The 16,827-nt window shown below is 37.9% G+C and overlaps 1 protein-coding gene across 1 annotated transcript in view; it reads right to left on the bottom strand.

Moving 5' to 3' along the window:
- The window catches only part of LOC21402660 (cation-chloride cotransporter 1), a 31,929-nt gene extending 25,233 nt beyond the window's left edge, over positions 1-6,696 (bottom strand). The window contains exons 1-8 of the mRNA XM_024163153.1: positions 6,437-6,696; positions 5,544-5,672; positions 5,177-5,255; positions 4,676-4,767; positions 4,353-4,467; positions 3,747-3,847; positions 3,528-3,589; positions 2,761-2,988 (exon numbers count right to left, since the gene is read on the bottom strand). Coding sequence (XP_024018921.1) covers positions 2,761-2,988; positions 3,528-3,589; positions 3,747-3,847; positions 4,353-4,467; positions 4,676-4,767; positions 5,177-5,255; positions 5,544-5,672; positions 6,437-6,609 — 979 coding nt within the window. The 5' untranslated portion in view covers positions 6,610-6,696. The remainder of the gene's footprint in view (positions 1-2,760; positions 2,989-3,527; positions 3,590-3,746; positions 3,848-4,352; positions 4,468-4,675; positions 4,768-5,176; positions 5,256-5,543; positions 5,673-6,436) is intronic.
- Positions 6,697-16,827: the final 10,131 nt, after the last annotated feature.

The raw sequence follows: 16,827 nt of genomic DNA, 5'->3' as shown, positions 1-16,827 counted from the left end.
TCGGTTGAGGTCGGTATATGAACGTGAACTTATGGCTGTGGTCTTGGCGATACAGAAATGGCGCCATTATTTACTCGGAAGACACTTTGTGGTCCGAACCGATCAACAGAGCCTGCGATTCCTAATGGACCAGCGCCTTTTACCCCCGGAGCACCTTCGTTGGGCCATTAAGCTTTTCGGGTATGACTTTGAGCTGCAATACAAGCAAGGGGCAGCGAATCGTGTGGCGGATGCCTTGTCCCGACGCGAGGAAGACACTGAGGTGGGGTTGGCTGCAATGTCCGTGCCCCAATTCCTGAATTGGGACGAGATTCGGCAGGACCAACGATCGGATGGGGACTGTGCAGGACTGATCAGAAAGTTGGAACAGGGTCACGGGGGGGCGATTGGGTTTTCCCTGCGCCAGGGTTTGTTATGCTACCGTGGCAGGGTAGTGCTACCTCAACAGTGGCCTTGGATAGGTCGGATGCTTCATGAGTTTCACGACTCGGCTTTAGGAGGACATTCCGGGTTCCTGCAAACCTATAAGCGAGTGGCTAGTAACCTGTTTTGGCGAGGAATGAAACGGGACATCTGCCAATACGTGGCTGACTGCCCCATTTGCCAGCGTTCCAAGTCGGACGTGCTAGTCCCCGCAAGCCTGCTACAGCCGCTGCCGATTCCAGAGAGGATATGGGAAGATATCTCCATGGACTCTGTGTGTGGGTTACCACGATCGCAGGGGGTTGATACCATACTGGTCGTCGTGAATAGGCTGTCCAAGTATGCCCATTTCCTGCCGTTATCTCACCCATTCACAGCCAAGAAAGTGGCTGAGCTGTTTCTACGGGAGGTGGTGCGGCTCCATGGTATCCCAGCCTCTATTATTACAAACCGGGATCCACTTTTCATGAGCATTTTCTGGCGCGAACTCTTCCGGAGGCAGGGCACAAAACTGAGTCGAAGTTCGGCTTATCACCCCGAGTCGGATGGGCAGATAGAGGTCGTAAACAAGTGCCTGGAGGTGTAGCTTCGCTGTTTCGCAAGTGACACACCTCGTTTGTGGTCACAATACTTGCCGTGGGCTGAATTTTGGTTCAACACCAATTTTAATGCGTCTGCCAAGCATTCTCCCTTTCAGGTGGTCTACGGCCGTGATCCCCCCACAATTCACCGGTTTCAAGACTCTCCTTCAGCCGTGGAAGATGTCAACCAGCAGCTGCAGCAAAGGAATGAGCTGTTGGACGTCCTGAAGGGGCACCTTGTGGGGGCACAGCAGCATATGAAGAAGTTTGCCGATGTGCATCGCCGGGAACTATCCTTCGCACTGGGGGACCAAGTCCTTCTCAAGCTCAGGCCTTACCGCCTCAAATCCTTGGCAAAGAAAGCCAAGAAGCTAGCCCCTCGGTTTTATGGCCCTTTTGAGGTCTTGGAAAAGATCGGAGAAGTTGCCTATCACCTCTCGCTACCGGAGACTGCGAGGATACATCCTGTTTTTCATGTATCTCAACTTAAGCCGTTCAGGGGTCTGAATTCGTCGTGTCAGCCTCTTCCTCCTCAGCTTTCGGATGAGCTGGAACTACAAGTCGAGCCTTGGCAAGTTGTCCGGGGTCGGTGGTCACCTTTGGGCGGGAAGCTGGTGACTGAAGACTTGGTGTAGTGGAAGGGCTTGCAGGATTGGGAAGCCACATGGGAACTTTTGGACGTGTTTCAGGCACAGTTCCCTGAATTCAACCTTGGGGACAAGGTTGTCTTCGAAGGGGGGGGTGATGTTAGGCCTCTGGTGAGGAAAGTGTACGTGAGAAGGGCCCAGAAAGGTAAGGGGATGGGCCTAGAGCTGAATGAAGTGGGGCCCAAAGTAAATGAAGTGGGCCGTATCGATGGAGGGGCAAGCCCACCCGGGGAACAAGGACGAAACGGTTAGTGCCCGAGGGATAACAGGGGCAGCAGGCAGGCAGAATGGGGGACCATGAATTCTGTGCTGTAGGAGCTACCTGGGAGTCTGGGGATTACTCGAAAATCCACCATTATCTTATTTTCTGCATTTTTGTAATTTCTTCTTCTTCGTTGAGCCTAGGGCCTCAGTGAGCCTTGAGTTGTAATCCTCCATTTTAATCAATAAAAGCTTCGGAAGTTGGATCCAAGAACACCATTTGTTAACCAATTATTAGCTAAACTCCTAGGATCCTAACAGAAATTTTCTGGGTTTGAAAAAATCTAGGTTTGAGATTTGGGAATGTGTTTTTTTTTTTTTCAAATATTTAATTTTCTAGAGAAAATCTTTTGATATTTAAAATTTAGTTAAATAAGTAGAAGGGTAGAAAAGACATTTCATGTCTCAAAATTCAGGCTTAGGGTACTTGAATGACGCTTTTCAAATGAGAAGGTACTATTTTATTATTATTAAAAACATAAGGTACTAGCGAGATGTTTCGCTATAACAGAAGGTACTAAAATTATTTTATTCCTTAATAATAAGTTGACATGTATTTTTTGTTCCCCCACATTCTAATACATAGCTTTATTTACCACGTTGCAGTCTGGATATCATATCATGCAGTTCAATGTTGGATGTAAATATGATTCCTTTTTATGCTTTATTGTCTAATCAACCTCATACTTACAATGTTATAAATGTGCAGGACAAAAACCCTGTGTATGCTTTATTGTCCAATCAACCTCATACTTACAGTGTTATACACGTAGACAAACAAACAAGCAGAAATACCATTGCAAGACCAAAAAAAAAAAGAGTAAGAAATAGATGAAGAAATTGCTCACTTGCAGGATGGTCCTTCCCTGCCGCAGCAATTCCAATATATATGCAAAACAGTGAGAATAGAACAGGTATAAGGAAAGCAGGCGCAACTCGATTGATCATTTTCACACCACCAAACACAATAAAGCAGAGGAGGATAGTCACAACGATCCCATAAATTTGCAAATCATGTGAGCTTGGACTTTGTATAGGTTCTGCAACTACTGTGACATTAACTCTGGTGATAGTCTCTGTGTTAACATGATGAAGAAATAAAATAAATATGCAATCATTGAATTCCAGAAACACGTGTCACTAAACAAACTCTATGTAAAACTGTTAAAAGCTCAATTTGTATATAAGCTCAGAACATGGACAAACACATAATACATTGTTGTATTGTACAAAACTGAACAAATGCATTACAGCACAAAACACTGGAGGGAGAGAGATATGGTGCCCACGTTCAGATTGAGACTATGAAGAGGGTGCACACACAATGTACGGAATGGGATGTTAAGGGACATTTGTGTGAAGAAAGTCTAATGCTCAACAGAAAGATGCACTGGACCCATGGTTATAACTATTTCTTTACAGTTAGACACGTTAAGCAACCATTACAAAAGCAAAGTTGATTTTTATACAAAATGTTAATGCTGCAAGAGAAAAGCTATAGTAATAAATAGAATAACGTGTGAAATTGTCAATTATGAATGACGTGATCTTACATACGATAGCATATCACAATTAACTTCTTTTCTGTTAAATGGGGCACGTGCTTAATCATTACCTCTAAAAATTCCAGCAGCTGGGACAGCTTTCAAAAAAGTCTCTACAGCTCCCAAGACATAGCTACAACCACATGCACATCAAGGCATAAAACTTGGTACGGTAAGCACATCAAAAATAAATAATGAACAGGACACTTCAAATGAGCCCCAACTCCAGTCTAATGAACATCAGCATATATACTGTGATGTTGAGACAACAAAAGTCATAGTATACTCACAGAGCTCCGGCAACTGCATTTCCAAGGAAGAAACATAGTCCAATGCTAACTCCAACTTCTGGACCAAGTGCGCGACCAATTAGATAATATGGTCCCCCACCCTAGAATGAACAAGTAGCAAATCATTATTATCAACTCCATCTTACATAGTAAAAACAAATGACTCTTAAGACACAGAAACAAGCATTTAAGAAAAAATACCCTTCTAATTATCCAAATGCATTACCTCATACTACGAATAACAAATGAAAGAATGAAGCATAAAATCTTTTTGCCGGTAATAACTAAAAGTGTAACTAATATCTTTTTGCCGGTAAGAAAAAATGTGTAATTAAAAAAAAAAACAAGTTGAACCATAATGATAAGATTTGCTATAAACCCAAAAGGAAAAGAAGAAAAAGAAGCATTAAAACAATGTTATGTAAAAGTATGCAGCAGAAAAATTGGCCAATAATCTAAAACTAAAACCAACAAAAATGAGCTCACCTAAGCTAAGAAAATATTAAAAGGGCCAATGACATAGTTTTTGGAACTTGGGAGAAAAAGTTCAAAACCAGTACAAGAGGCTGAAATGGAGTTCATGGTAATTGTAAATTGTACTCATACCTTCATAGCACCATTGGTTGCAATAGCACTTAATGAGATTCCAGTTAGAAAAGTACACAAGCCACAAATTGCTACTAACAACAAAGACTGTCCTATACCAGCCATACCAACAATCCTGCAATTTCACAAAAGACAGAGAAAGCAACAACACATATGAGGGCAAAATTTGCTTCAATTACTTAGCAAAAGCTATAGAAAGGACATGTAATTTGAACCGATCAAGGTGCTCATTTATGACGTTACACACACCCTGCTCAGAAGTTAAAACGTAAAATAAATCCAAGTGCATAAGAATCTAAAAGACGACAGTCAAAGAAAGTTACCAAGAAAATCGAATATAGTAGATAATTCCCAATATATTCTGTAAGCATGGAACAAATACACCCATCATCGTACCCAACTTGATGTCCGAAGTCTGCAAGATAAATGCACTTTAGATGACATGGAAAAATTTAATGAATATCACAAGATGCTACGAGTATATGACCGGTTCATCCTCAACATCGTTGCCAGATAATATACTGGAGCTAGAACTTAAATACCTATTACAAGGGAAAAAAAAAGAAAAAAGAAAAAAGAAAAAGAAGAAGAAGAAGCAGACAGTTTAATTACTGAAACCCCTCCACTCTTCCAACCGCTATTTGGAAAATTCTCCACTCAGATTTTACTTCAATTCTCATCTCAAATCTGACTATAAATAGTATCATGCTGATGCCTAACGTGGTAGTGGCCATATTTTTTCTCAATATTAAGTAAAATAAAATAAATTTAAAAAAAAAAAGAACAACACACACGCACCAGTGAGTGTCAATGGAATAGCATACCTTTGGACGCCCATGGGTGATGGAAATATTTTCACCATCTCTAGGACTAGAAGGTTCGGCAGAATGCTCCTCTGTCATACTGAAATAGCATCGAAACTATTACCATCATAAAAGAAAATGGGTTCTCGTGAAATAATTCAAATAAACTCCAGCTCAACCTACAAGGATCCAAAAATTTACCCCTTCCAATAATCCATCCTTTCTTAGGGAGGGAGCATGTAGTAATGACAACTTTAGCAAAATAATGAAGTTGCGTCAATTATCCAACATTTTGTCAGCTACTATGCATGTGTATTTTTATGTCTAGTATTTAAGATATCTAGTTCTCACAAAAGAAAAATAAACCAATAAACAATGAAAAGCATACCTCTTAAGACCAAGAATGTTGACAAGAGAATCAAAACCAAACAATTCCAGCTTGGATTCTCTTTGTGGTCCATTCATTTCCTCATTTACAGTGGAATCCATGTTTTCCTGTGAGCTCACTTTAACTTTCCTGCCACAGGACATCAACAAACATTTGGAACAAAGTCAGCCAAACATTTCCACTTCCAACACAATGTTCTCAGTCATTCCATATTTGAATGAGATGGGTGAATTTCCACATATTCCCCATCGCAATCAAAGTATCAAACAAAGCTAAATGAGTAGAAATTACACAGAATATATTTTACTAGAACATTTTTACTAACCCATGTTTCAGAGATTTGTAGAATTCTGACAAACAGACAATATCATTTGCAATAGGACTACGAACCATCACGCATGGCTTTATTGGTATTTGGTATCAAGAGCAAGAAACTAAATTAAAAATATTTAAGTTTTCTTTTATCACATTTAAAGTTCAAATCTAAGCCATCCACACATTCCACAACCCTAACACAACTTACTGCAGTTATTTGAATACAATCTAACCATAGAGCCATATTCATCAGTATTTTCTCATCTGCTTACGATCAAATTTCCAACAAACATAAGCGAAACTCTCAGAAACATAAAATCAGCCAACCCAACCAACTAAACGAGCTTACTTAAATGCAATCCTCACGATAAGCAAACGTAACTAACTCATTCTTCTTCTCATTCCTTTTCAATTAAGTTCACGTTTAACAAACAGAAAAGACTCGGAAACCTAATATCGCATCCATCACCGCGACACATCATTCAAATTCAAGACCCGATATGTCTTCATGCGCATCATCGATAACAGCAAATGAGGGAGAAAGAGAGAGAGAGAGAGAGAGAGTATTACGAACATACTTGAGAGGAGCTTGGGGAAGGGGAAGAGCAGAAGAGGACGAAGAAGAACCAGAAGGATCGATTGAAGACATCTCGAGCACGGCGCTATCATTGTCAACGACGGGGCGGTACTTGCGACCTATCGGCGCGTGGAAATTGTCCTCCGGACCACCTTCGATGTCGCCATTGTCCATTTCTCTGTTCCTCTCCGGATCTGAATTCCAGGTATTTCAATTTTCAAGGAAAATTTACAGATTTGCAGTGATGAGATCTGCAAAACGAATGCCTTTTTATGCCGAGCAGGGGAGATCCAGAGGAGAGAACGAAAGATCCAATCCTGCTGAGGAAAACTACGGGGAATTGATCAAATCGCTTGTTTGGATGATAGGAAATTGTCCAAGAAAACGCAGGAACAAAAAGAGAGAGAGAGAGAGAGAGAGACGTCTTTGAATTTAACTGGAATGAATAGAGAAAGAAAGAAAAAAACATTGAACAAGTGGGAAGAAAGAAAAATAGTACCGTGATTTTACGCTTTTAGTATAAAATTCAAAATGTATCCCTCAGTTTTGTCTAAATATAAATTTTATCCCTAAGTTTTTTAAAATATAAGTATTTATTGTGTTTTATCTAAATATTATCCTTAAATATCTCATACACTATTTAAAAGTCAGTTTAGTTCGTTGATTCGAATTTTTAATTCAAATTGAGATGTAATTTTATATAAAAAATTTTACTATAGTAAAAAAGTTAAATATGATTGTTTCTGAGAGTTTTTTATTGTAGTAAAACTCGAATCGGTAAAATAAACGATACCTAAATTTGTGTTAGTTATACCAATTTCTAAACACCTCTCTTAGTTTTTTTCTTTTTTTTTAAGTGGCTCTCTTAAGAAATTTACATCACCATGCATAAGTTTTTTTATTTTAATAAGAAAGTGAAATCTTAAAAAAAAGCGTAATTTTTTCGTCACGTAATAGTGTTGTGCAATTCTAGCAAGTTGGTTTATTACACATTACAAAATATACTTTCACATCAAATTGGTAAATAAATTTATCATGTATTGCCAAATAAAATTTCAAAAAAAATAGAATTACATCTTTTTAAAAAAAAAAAAAGATTTCACTTTCTTATTAAAGTAAAAAAAAAAAAAACAGAAAAAAAGACTTATTTAAATGGGTGTTGTAACTTTTCTAATAGGTTTATTTTCAAAAAAAAAATAAGATGTGTGTTTGGAAGTTGTTATAGCTCAGCAGAAACTTGAACAGTATATGAAATATACAAGGACAGTTTGACTATTTTAAAAAAATTAAACCTAAAAAGTTGAAAGAATTGATGCTTTTTGTGTGAGTTGAAAAACACAAGATATTTTTTGAATTTGAAAAAACTCTGAGATAAAAGTTATATTTAGATAAAAATGAGGAGATTCTTTTCAGATTTTCTCTTTTCCACATTATGTGTGTTTATTTTCTCAACAAAAAAAAAATACATTAAAATAAAAATAAAAAACCCTTCTAGCAGCTGAAAGGCAAAAATAAAAATGAAAATTATATGTAAGTTTCACTATTTTTGCTTTTCCTTATTTTATTCTACTGTTTCACCATTTTTATTTTTTTCTTTCTGACCAATCATTTAAAAAAAAATTTCACCAATCCTTAATCGAAAAGGAATGAGAAGAATGAGTTAGTGGGAGGAGACTCTCGCGTCGGAAGATTTGAGTATTAGTAGTCATTTTTTATATTTTATTATAGCTTTTTAATCTAGTTTTATTTTATTATTAGTATGTTGTTTATCTTACTTTGTATTTTGTTATCATTTTCTATGCGAGCTACAAATAACCACTTAGTTATTGTATTAGAAAGACTTGAGTATTTTGATAATTGAATTAGAGTTGAAATTCCTCCCTAATTTAAGAGTTTTTCCTTTTGTGGGTTTTTTTTTAGGTGGATTCAAAAATCCTTCATCCGAGTTAAACCAATAAAATCTCATTTTCTTTCATTCCGCTGCGTCAGTTGGTATCAGAGATTGAACTGGGCAACAAATTAATTAAGCCGATTGTGATGCAAGGAGGAGTGAACCTTGGGAAGCAACAACACCATCTCCTTATGGGCACTGAATATCAGGTAAAAGAATTAAACCCAAAGCAGCCAAGCATTGGTTCTTTGGACACTCAAACTGAAGAGAATTTGGCTCAAACAGAAATTACTTCATTAGAGATTCCATTTTTTGATGACAAATGTAACCCTTTGGATGATTTATTTGATTAGATACAATTTGTGGACTATTACTTTGATTATATGAACATAGAAGAGGAGAAACAAGTTAAAATGGGGGTTTGTAAATTAAAGGGGCGTGTTCAAGCTCATTGGGTCGGTTCGTGCATCAAAGAAAGAAAGAGAGCAAAAATTCGGTACAAAATTGGACAATAATGCGACAACTTTTATGTAAAGCAATTTCTCTCAACTCCCTTTGATCCAATTTTTATTCCAACAATACCGCAATTGTGAGCAAGGGAACCGATCGGTATTAGAATATGGTGATGAGTTTTATAAACTAAGTACAATATTTGTTGATGTTGAACTTGAAATTCAATGAGTTGCTTGATTTATTTGTGGATTGAAAAAAGAAATTGGGGATGAAATTTGCTTATTGTTCGTGCATAACTCATCTGAGGCTATTAATTTAGCAAAAAAAAAAAAGAGGAATGTGATCTTATAGAGCTTAGTAAAAGCACTTTTGGAAAAGGGCCTAAAGAGGAATAAGAGTTGGTTGTTGAGGGTTTAGTTGTGGATGAGCTTGAATGGAAGAAATATGGCTTAGTTATGGGTGAGTTTGAATTGACGAAGGATCTTGCCATTTCACATCCATCTTGTGGGCAGCCTCACTAGTGAATTGGGTGGTTTCAAGACCAAAGGTGTGAGGCACCGTCAATGGCCAATAGCTTGGCTGTTTTTGATGTTCCATTGGACGATTACCTAGGTGCTATTGTGGATTTAGGACCAGATTCAGAGGGATTTTACGGTTGGGGTATACCATTCCCACAAGACCAATAGGAGTCTCTTTGGTATTGACTTCCCTGAGTTTTATTCATTCCACATTACCGCTAACTATTATTGATTCATCTCTGAGAGTTTCTACCGAACTTGAGGTCGAGTTATTTTTTATAGACAAGGTGAACTGATGTAGGGAAATTTGAGTATTAGTAATCGTTTTTTATATTTTATTGTCATTTATTATAGCTTTCTAATTTAGCTTTATTTTATTATTAGTATGTCGTTTATCTTACTTTGTATTTTGTTATCGTTTTCTATGTGAGCTATAAATAGCCACTTATTTATTGTATTAGAGAGATTTAAATATTTTGATAATTGAATTAGAGTTGAGTTTCCTCTCTAATTTGGGGGTTTTTCCTTTTATAGGGTTCTTTTAGGTTGATTTAGGAATCCTCCATCCGGGTTTGGTCAGTAAAATCTCGTTTTCTTCCATTCTGTTGCGTCAGATTCTCTCCAATGAGCCTGCCATTTTTTATCCCTCCTCTAATGGAATGATCCATACAATCTACCCATAAAAGATTGAAAAGGACCAATTTATCTTTAAAAAGTTTAGTATGAAATTGGTAAAAAGGACAAAACAGTAATTAAACAAGCATCAATTCATCTATTCTTTTAACTCTCCCTCCCTCTTACTTAACAACACAATGGATTATCATAATCCTCTTCATGGCTCATATTCTCCGTCTCTCCAACTCTCTTCATTCCTCCTCCTCTCCACCCCTCTTACTAAACGGAGCCTAAAGGATTATTATAACAATTTCCATCCTTCACATTCTCTCCATCCTCTCCTTTCTCTATCTCCCTACCAAATGGAGCCTTAGTGCTTAAGGATGAGACATATAGGGTGCGTTTGGAACTCGTTTCAAAATGATTATATTTTTTGTATGAAAATGAAAATGAAAACATTTTCAATCTCAGACAGAAATCATTTTTGAAAATGTATTTGGTAGTTTTATCAAGAGATTATTTTCAGTATAAAAAAATCCATTAATGTCTCTCTCTCGGCTCGAGAGAGGAGAAAACGGAAACAAAAAATGAAAAATGACTAAAAGTCATTTTTCATTTCTCTCCCATTTTACACTAAACCAAAAAATCGTTTTCATTTCTATTTTTTGTCTTTAATTGTGTCAAACGTCGTTTCTCTCTCGTTTTCATGTTCTTTTTCGAAAAACATGAAAAATAAAAACAACTCCAAACACAGCCACAAACTAGTCTTATATGATGGCGTTCATGTTTAGGGAGTTTCTCTTGTGTGTCTAAGATTTTAGAACCACCTATAAGTTCTTTTTTTACTAACCATGTGATGGGAATCGTGTGTGATAAGTGCATGAAAATGCACCCTAAATGAGCCAAGCTTTTTAGTCGAGCCACACAAGCTGATCAGAGAGAGGCAGAGCCGCGCCGAGCCAGCTGAGCCGGCCAAGTTGCATCAGCACCGTGGGCCCCACCTCCCAGCTCTCCCACCTTTCCTCACGCGCGTCACCCGCATCGCCGAGCCACTAGAGCGCGTCCCATTCACGCGCAATCATCAGCGCGTTCCATCCCAGTCTCGCGTGGGTCCCGTGCCTGCTCAGTCTAGCTGACCGCCCACTCTTCGCGTGCCAGCTGTCCAACGCGGACCCTGCGCCTACTCAAGCCAGCCTGCTTCTCTCCTCTACGTTCGACAACTGTCTCCCCCACTGTTCACCGCCAGCACACTCCAACCATTCCATGCGCGAAACGTGGCGAATTGTCTTCTCACTGCCAATCACGTTGCGACACGTGTCCACAGAGTGTTGAGACTGAATTTCTTCCCTAAAAATTAGAGCAAATTACCAGATTTCTTCCTCAAATCATATATATGATTTCTCCTAATTTATATGTAATTTTATTTGTTTCCTTTTCTTTTGTAATTTTCTATTTTTATTATTTATTTCCTTATTTGATAGGCAACCTCTGAATACTATAATTAGATGGGTTAGCCTAAAGTTTTTGGAAGCTTTTTATACTCAGTTTTCTGTCGTCTTGCTGTCAGCCTCATATTTTCTCTCTAGAACTTGTGAGAATGTTTTGCAAGCTAGGCTAGAGTTCTCTTAGTGAGATTAGAGATGAACTTTTGTTGAGTGACCCAATTCGGGCTTTTGATTCCATGTGCTGTAAAGTTCAATATCTGAATGAATTAAATCTCATCTATCTTTCATTTATTTTTCAAAATATTGTGTGCCAATTTTTATATAAGTTCAGTCATGCTTTTCTTATGTAATTATGTCACGCATTATTTTGTTATTCAGATTATTTTGTAAATTGTCTTTTACTGCAATATTGTCAAGTTGATATATTGTCGATTTTAGATAACTTGTAATGATAATATTTCCGGAGTCAACATAGAGATTTATTTTATTCGATTCTTTTATTTTGTGAATCAAAACTTGAATTGGTGAATGAAATATTAGGGATTCTCGACACCTTACCGTTTTCTTCAACACAAATCTTTTCTCCTTTTTATTTTATTTGCAACAAAAATCTCAAAAACTCTCATTTTTCCTTAATTCAATTTTCTCTAACGCTCTTATTCTATTAGTCTTTCTTGTTATTTTGTTATCTCTCTGTGGATACGACCGCCCTTCTGTGCTACAATTGACCGCTTGTGAATATCACTTTTGGGCGTTAATCACCCACATGAAAGAGTTGCTGATTTCCAAGCTTCTCTTTGGATGCGAATTCTCTACTTCTTTGCCACTTGTGGCATGACAGTTACTCAAGCATATCCTACTAACCCGGATGATGTGGGGTGGTTGATAAGGAGGTTTTTCTCATTTTTCACGTGGAAAAGTAAGATGGGAGACTAGGTTTATTCTAACGTGCTCTACTCCAGGGGCAACTATCTCAGGGTACCGGGCTTGAGGCATAATGAGCTTAGGGTATTTAGCTTAAGGCATTTGAGCTTCGGGTACTTCACCTTGAGCTCAAGGCAACGAGCTTAGGAATTGAGCTTCGTGAGACATTATTTTAGACTCAGGGAAACATCTTAGCATAACACTACTTGATGTACTCCTTCCAACTTACCTCCTTAAGGACCTCTTGGAATACCTCTTTGAGGACCTCCTGATGAGGGGTATTTCTACCAACAAATCAAGTACTTTTAAGCTTGGATATTTGTAAGTCTTCAAGCATTTTTTTTAGTTTAATGTCTTTTGTATGCTTTTTATAGGAATTAGAAATAAATGCGAACTTAGATGATCCTGCATGAAGAAAATAAGAATATTTGCCCAACTTGTGAATCAATGGCAAGAGGAGGCGAAAGAGGATTTTAAGGCACAAAAGAGGAGGCTTTGGAATGTAAGAAAGCGGGCTACAGTGCGCAAAGGGAACCACAAGTCAGAATGGGGTGCGCGCCCGCGCCCTGGCTACCAGACGCGCGCCCGCGCGCCAAATGCTGTCCGGCGCGCTGCAGCGCGCCCAAATCCTGCTCCGCGCGCTGCAGCGGGATCCTCTTCCAAAAACGTGCGCCACAGCGCATGTCGCCTCTTATAGGGGATATGTCACCTGCCTTAGTCGCCTGTAAATAGGCAATATATCACCTAAAGAAGCCCACATGCCTACCTGTGCGCTGCAGCGCACCCAATAGGCGTTGTAGCAAGGTGCCCCGCGCGCTGCAGCGCGCCCAAAGGCGCTGCAGCGCGCCTCAGCCCACGACAGTGAACTCCTTCTTCCAAAAACGCGCGCTACAGTGCATTTTCACGCAGGCTGCAGCACGCGTATGAAATCCTAGCTCCGAAATATTGTAGTATAAAAGGAAAGAGATGCCATTTGAGAATGGGGGCCCAGAAAACTAAAGAAAACATCGAAAGGAGGCCGAAATCCTTCATCTTGGAGGTCCTTGGAAGCTCTTCAATGGATATTGAGTTTTATCTTATTTTATCTCTTTTTTCATGTTGAGCTAGACATTAAATCTAGGACTTGATGTAGTTTTATTTGAACTATGTTTTGAATATTTTGTTGATTGTTAATTTAATTTCGTTTTCAATTCATTTATGTTCCTCTATGCTTAATGCTTCTAATTTATTTGGCCAATGAGTTAGATGATTTTTAGATTGCGAATTTGATGCTCGAGAGAGATTGAGTTCTTTATCTAGATTTGAGAAACATAGTCTAGGTTATTGTGAGACCGATAGGAGATAAACGGTTAGATAATCAAATTAGGATTTAGGTCGTTGTGAGGCCAAGAGGCGATCAATATTCCTATTTTCTAATTCTAAAGGTGAAGCTTAATTTGTGTTTAAATATTCATTTCGAATAGGGATATTGTTTTGGGTATTTAAATACAATTTCTTGTGAGGCCTCGAGAGAGGTTGGGAGATGACATTAGAGCCTTGATTAATGAATTGAACGGATTGATTAGCGATTACATAATAGGATGAACATAGGAATAATAAAGCGAAATCAAGTCCCTAGACCATTTGTGTATAGATACTTTATTTTTATTTTTATATTTATTTTGTTTTAGTTCTTAATCATCATTTTATTAGGTTGCCTAAATAAGGTTAAGTTACAATAATCGCGGTACTTAACGGCAATTCTAAACCCAATCCCTGTGGAGACGATACTCACTCACCCTATACTCAAAACTTGACACCGTACGCTTGCAGAAATTTATTATATACAAAAATATTACGCATCACCTCCTCAGAGACCTCCTCACTTACCCAGTGCTGAAACTTTAGACGGGCCACCTGTGACCACCGAAAAGTCTGAATTTTTGCCCGATGACCGAACCCGAACTGCCTGACCCGACCCGAAAATTGCCCATGGACGGGCTTCGGGCAGGAGGTGCCTGCCCGTGCCCGGTCAGGCTGCCCCCGAATTTCAAATTTTTTTTATATTATATTTTTATGTTATATTTGTATAATTACAATGTGTATATTACAATTTAAAATTTGAAATGAACACACGAACTATATAAAAAAAATTACTTCTTCATTGATTTTTAAATTTGTAATTCATGATTGCCTCGTTAAAAACCTTACTAAGAAAAAGCCAATTGGGATAAAAACTTGGTAAGAAAAAAATAGTGCAATCATTGTGGGACGAATTACAAATTTGACGAACTTATAAAGTCTATACAAGATTACAATAACACTATACAAATTAGAAATTACAAAGTAAATAAATATTTACAAATTAGAATAATAAAATTTAATTTGAAGCAGAAGGATCATCTTGAAAATTAAAAGTTAATTTATTAAATTCGTCGATCCATTCTTGGTTTGCCGGTGAGATTGTATCGTGTAAGCGTTGGTCGGAACGGTCCCAATCCTTGATGCACACCAAAGCTTCAATAATATCCTGCTGCAATGCGTTTCTCTGTTCTTCAAGTATTCAGCTGGTTGTACTGACTGCTTGTTCGGCTGCTACAGTGGAGACCGGGATCGAAAAAATATCCATTGTCAGTCGTGTTAGGATCGGCCAAGATAATGCTCGTGTCCTCCACCACTCAACCAAATCAAACATTTCACTACTGTCTATAATTAAGCCTTCACTCAGGTACACCATTAACTCGTTGAATCCGCCGCCACCTCTTGATGAAGATCCACTCTCAGATTCTTCTTGACTTTGAGTCGTCGTCATCGTCTTCTTCTTCTTCTTAGACAACCCGAAAACATTCAAGAATGAATGCGGATTGTCGTCTCGTTGTTGCGGTTGTTCAACACGAGGTGTGTTTCTAAACCTACTTTCGTAAGAGATATATAGAAAATATATTTTTTCCTTTATAATAGGAAATTGGTCAGTAGTGTCGATAGCTAAAAATTCACCTAAGTTATCTAATCTACTTTCTAAACCTTCTAATTTTAATCTAGGGTAAAAAATAACACTGGAACCATACAACATGGGTAATTTAGACCAATATTTTTTAAACTTCTTTTCCATAGAGGCGATAGGAACTCCTAAAACCTCGTGTGTCCTAAATTCACTAAATAAAATAGACATTCTTAAAAGTTCTCCTAACGCTAATGGTGAAGTTGGGTAATAAGTTCCACTAAGCTTTAAGGTAACTTCGTGAAATCTACCTAAAAAGTTATACAAAAGTTCGGCAATTTGCCAATCAGTTTCATCTATAAATCTTGTTCCTAATTTTGCACTAACATAATTTGTTATAGCATCTTTATAGGGGATGCATTGTTCAAGCATTATGTAAGTGGAGTTTCATCTTATGGGCATATCTAAGGCAAATGCTCTAGGATTTTGATTACATGCTTGTAGAAATCTAAACCAATCTTGTATTTTTTGATTACTACCTTGAATCCAAGCAATGTTATCTCTAATTCTTTTAATATGACCTGACATTGATTTTAAACCGGACTTTACTATTAAATTAATTATATGACATGCACAACGTTAGTGGAAAATATCATTATTACCAATAAACTTAAATTATTTTCAACAAGTTCTATTGCTTTAGTATTTGCAGTTGCATTATCTAATGGAAACACTTTCCTTTGGGTTTCTGGATGGGGCCTTTTGCCTTCTTGGGTCTCTTGTTCTTTCCTTTCTTTGCTTTCCCTTGGTTCTGGTTCTTTTTTTTATTTTTACCAGAACTTCCTGCAACTACAACATTTTCTTCTCCTCCCCTTCGCTTGTTGGTGGATTCAAAGTTTTGCAGGCCATTCATGAGTTTAGTGAGATTGGACTTTTTCTTGTTTATAACAAAGTTGTTCACGAACTCATGAAAATCAGGGGATAGGCTTTCCAAGATGATGCCAACTTGGGTGGCTTCATCAATCCTGGCCCCATTGAGCTCCGCATCATGGAGATGATCAATCATGTTCAAAACATGTGCCTTGACTGAAGAACCTTTCTTCATTTTGTCATTCATGAAAGCCCTAACAGCATCCAAACGAGCCTTCTCAGTGGGAGCGCTGAACATGGCTTCTAGAGACTCCATTATCTCATAAACAGTCTCCATCCCCTCATGCTTCTTGCGAAACACATCGCTCATACTGGCCAGCATAAAGCACTTTGCTTTGTTGTTGGCCTTGATCTAGCGATCATAAGGCTCCCTTGCGGTTTTGGATGCATTAGCCGCGGGTTTAGGAGGACATTCCTCTACTAGGACAAACTTGTAGTCTTCGCAGACCAATAGTATGTTCATGTTACTTTTCCACTTAGCATAGTTATCACCGTCTAATTTTTCAGTCGCTAGTAGTGTGATAATGAGATTTGACATATTGCTGGAAATAAATAGAATATTCATCTAATCAATTTATATGCATGAATATCAAGGACATGTGAATTTACGCATAATTAAATATGATGCATGACGCACATGAAAAATACATAAATCATGTTTTAATTTTGGGTGCCAACGATAATCTAATTTACCTC

This window comes from Morus notabilis, unplaced genomic scaffold (genome assembly GCF_000414095.1).
Source record: "Morus notabilis unplaced genomic scaffold, ASM41409v2 Scaffold114, whole genome shotgun sequence".
Classification (NCBI taxonomy): Eukaryota; Viridiplantae; Streptophyta; class Magnoliopsida; order Rosales; family Moraceae; genus Morus; species Morus notabilis.
This window is presented reverse-complemented; position numbering and strand designations above follow the sequence as displayed.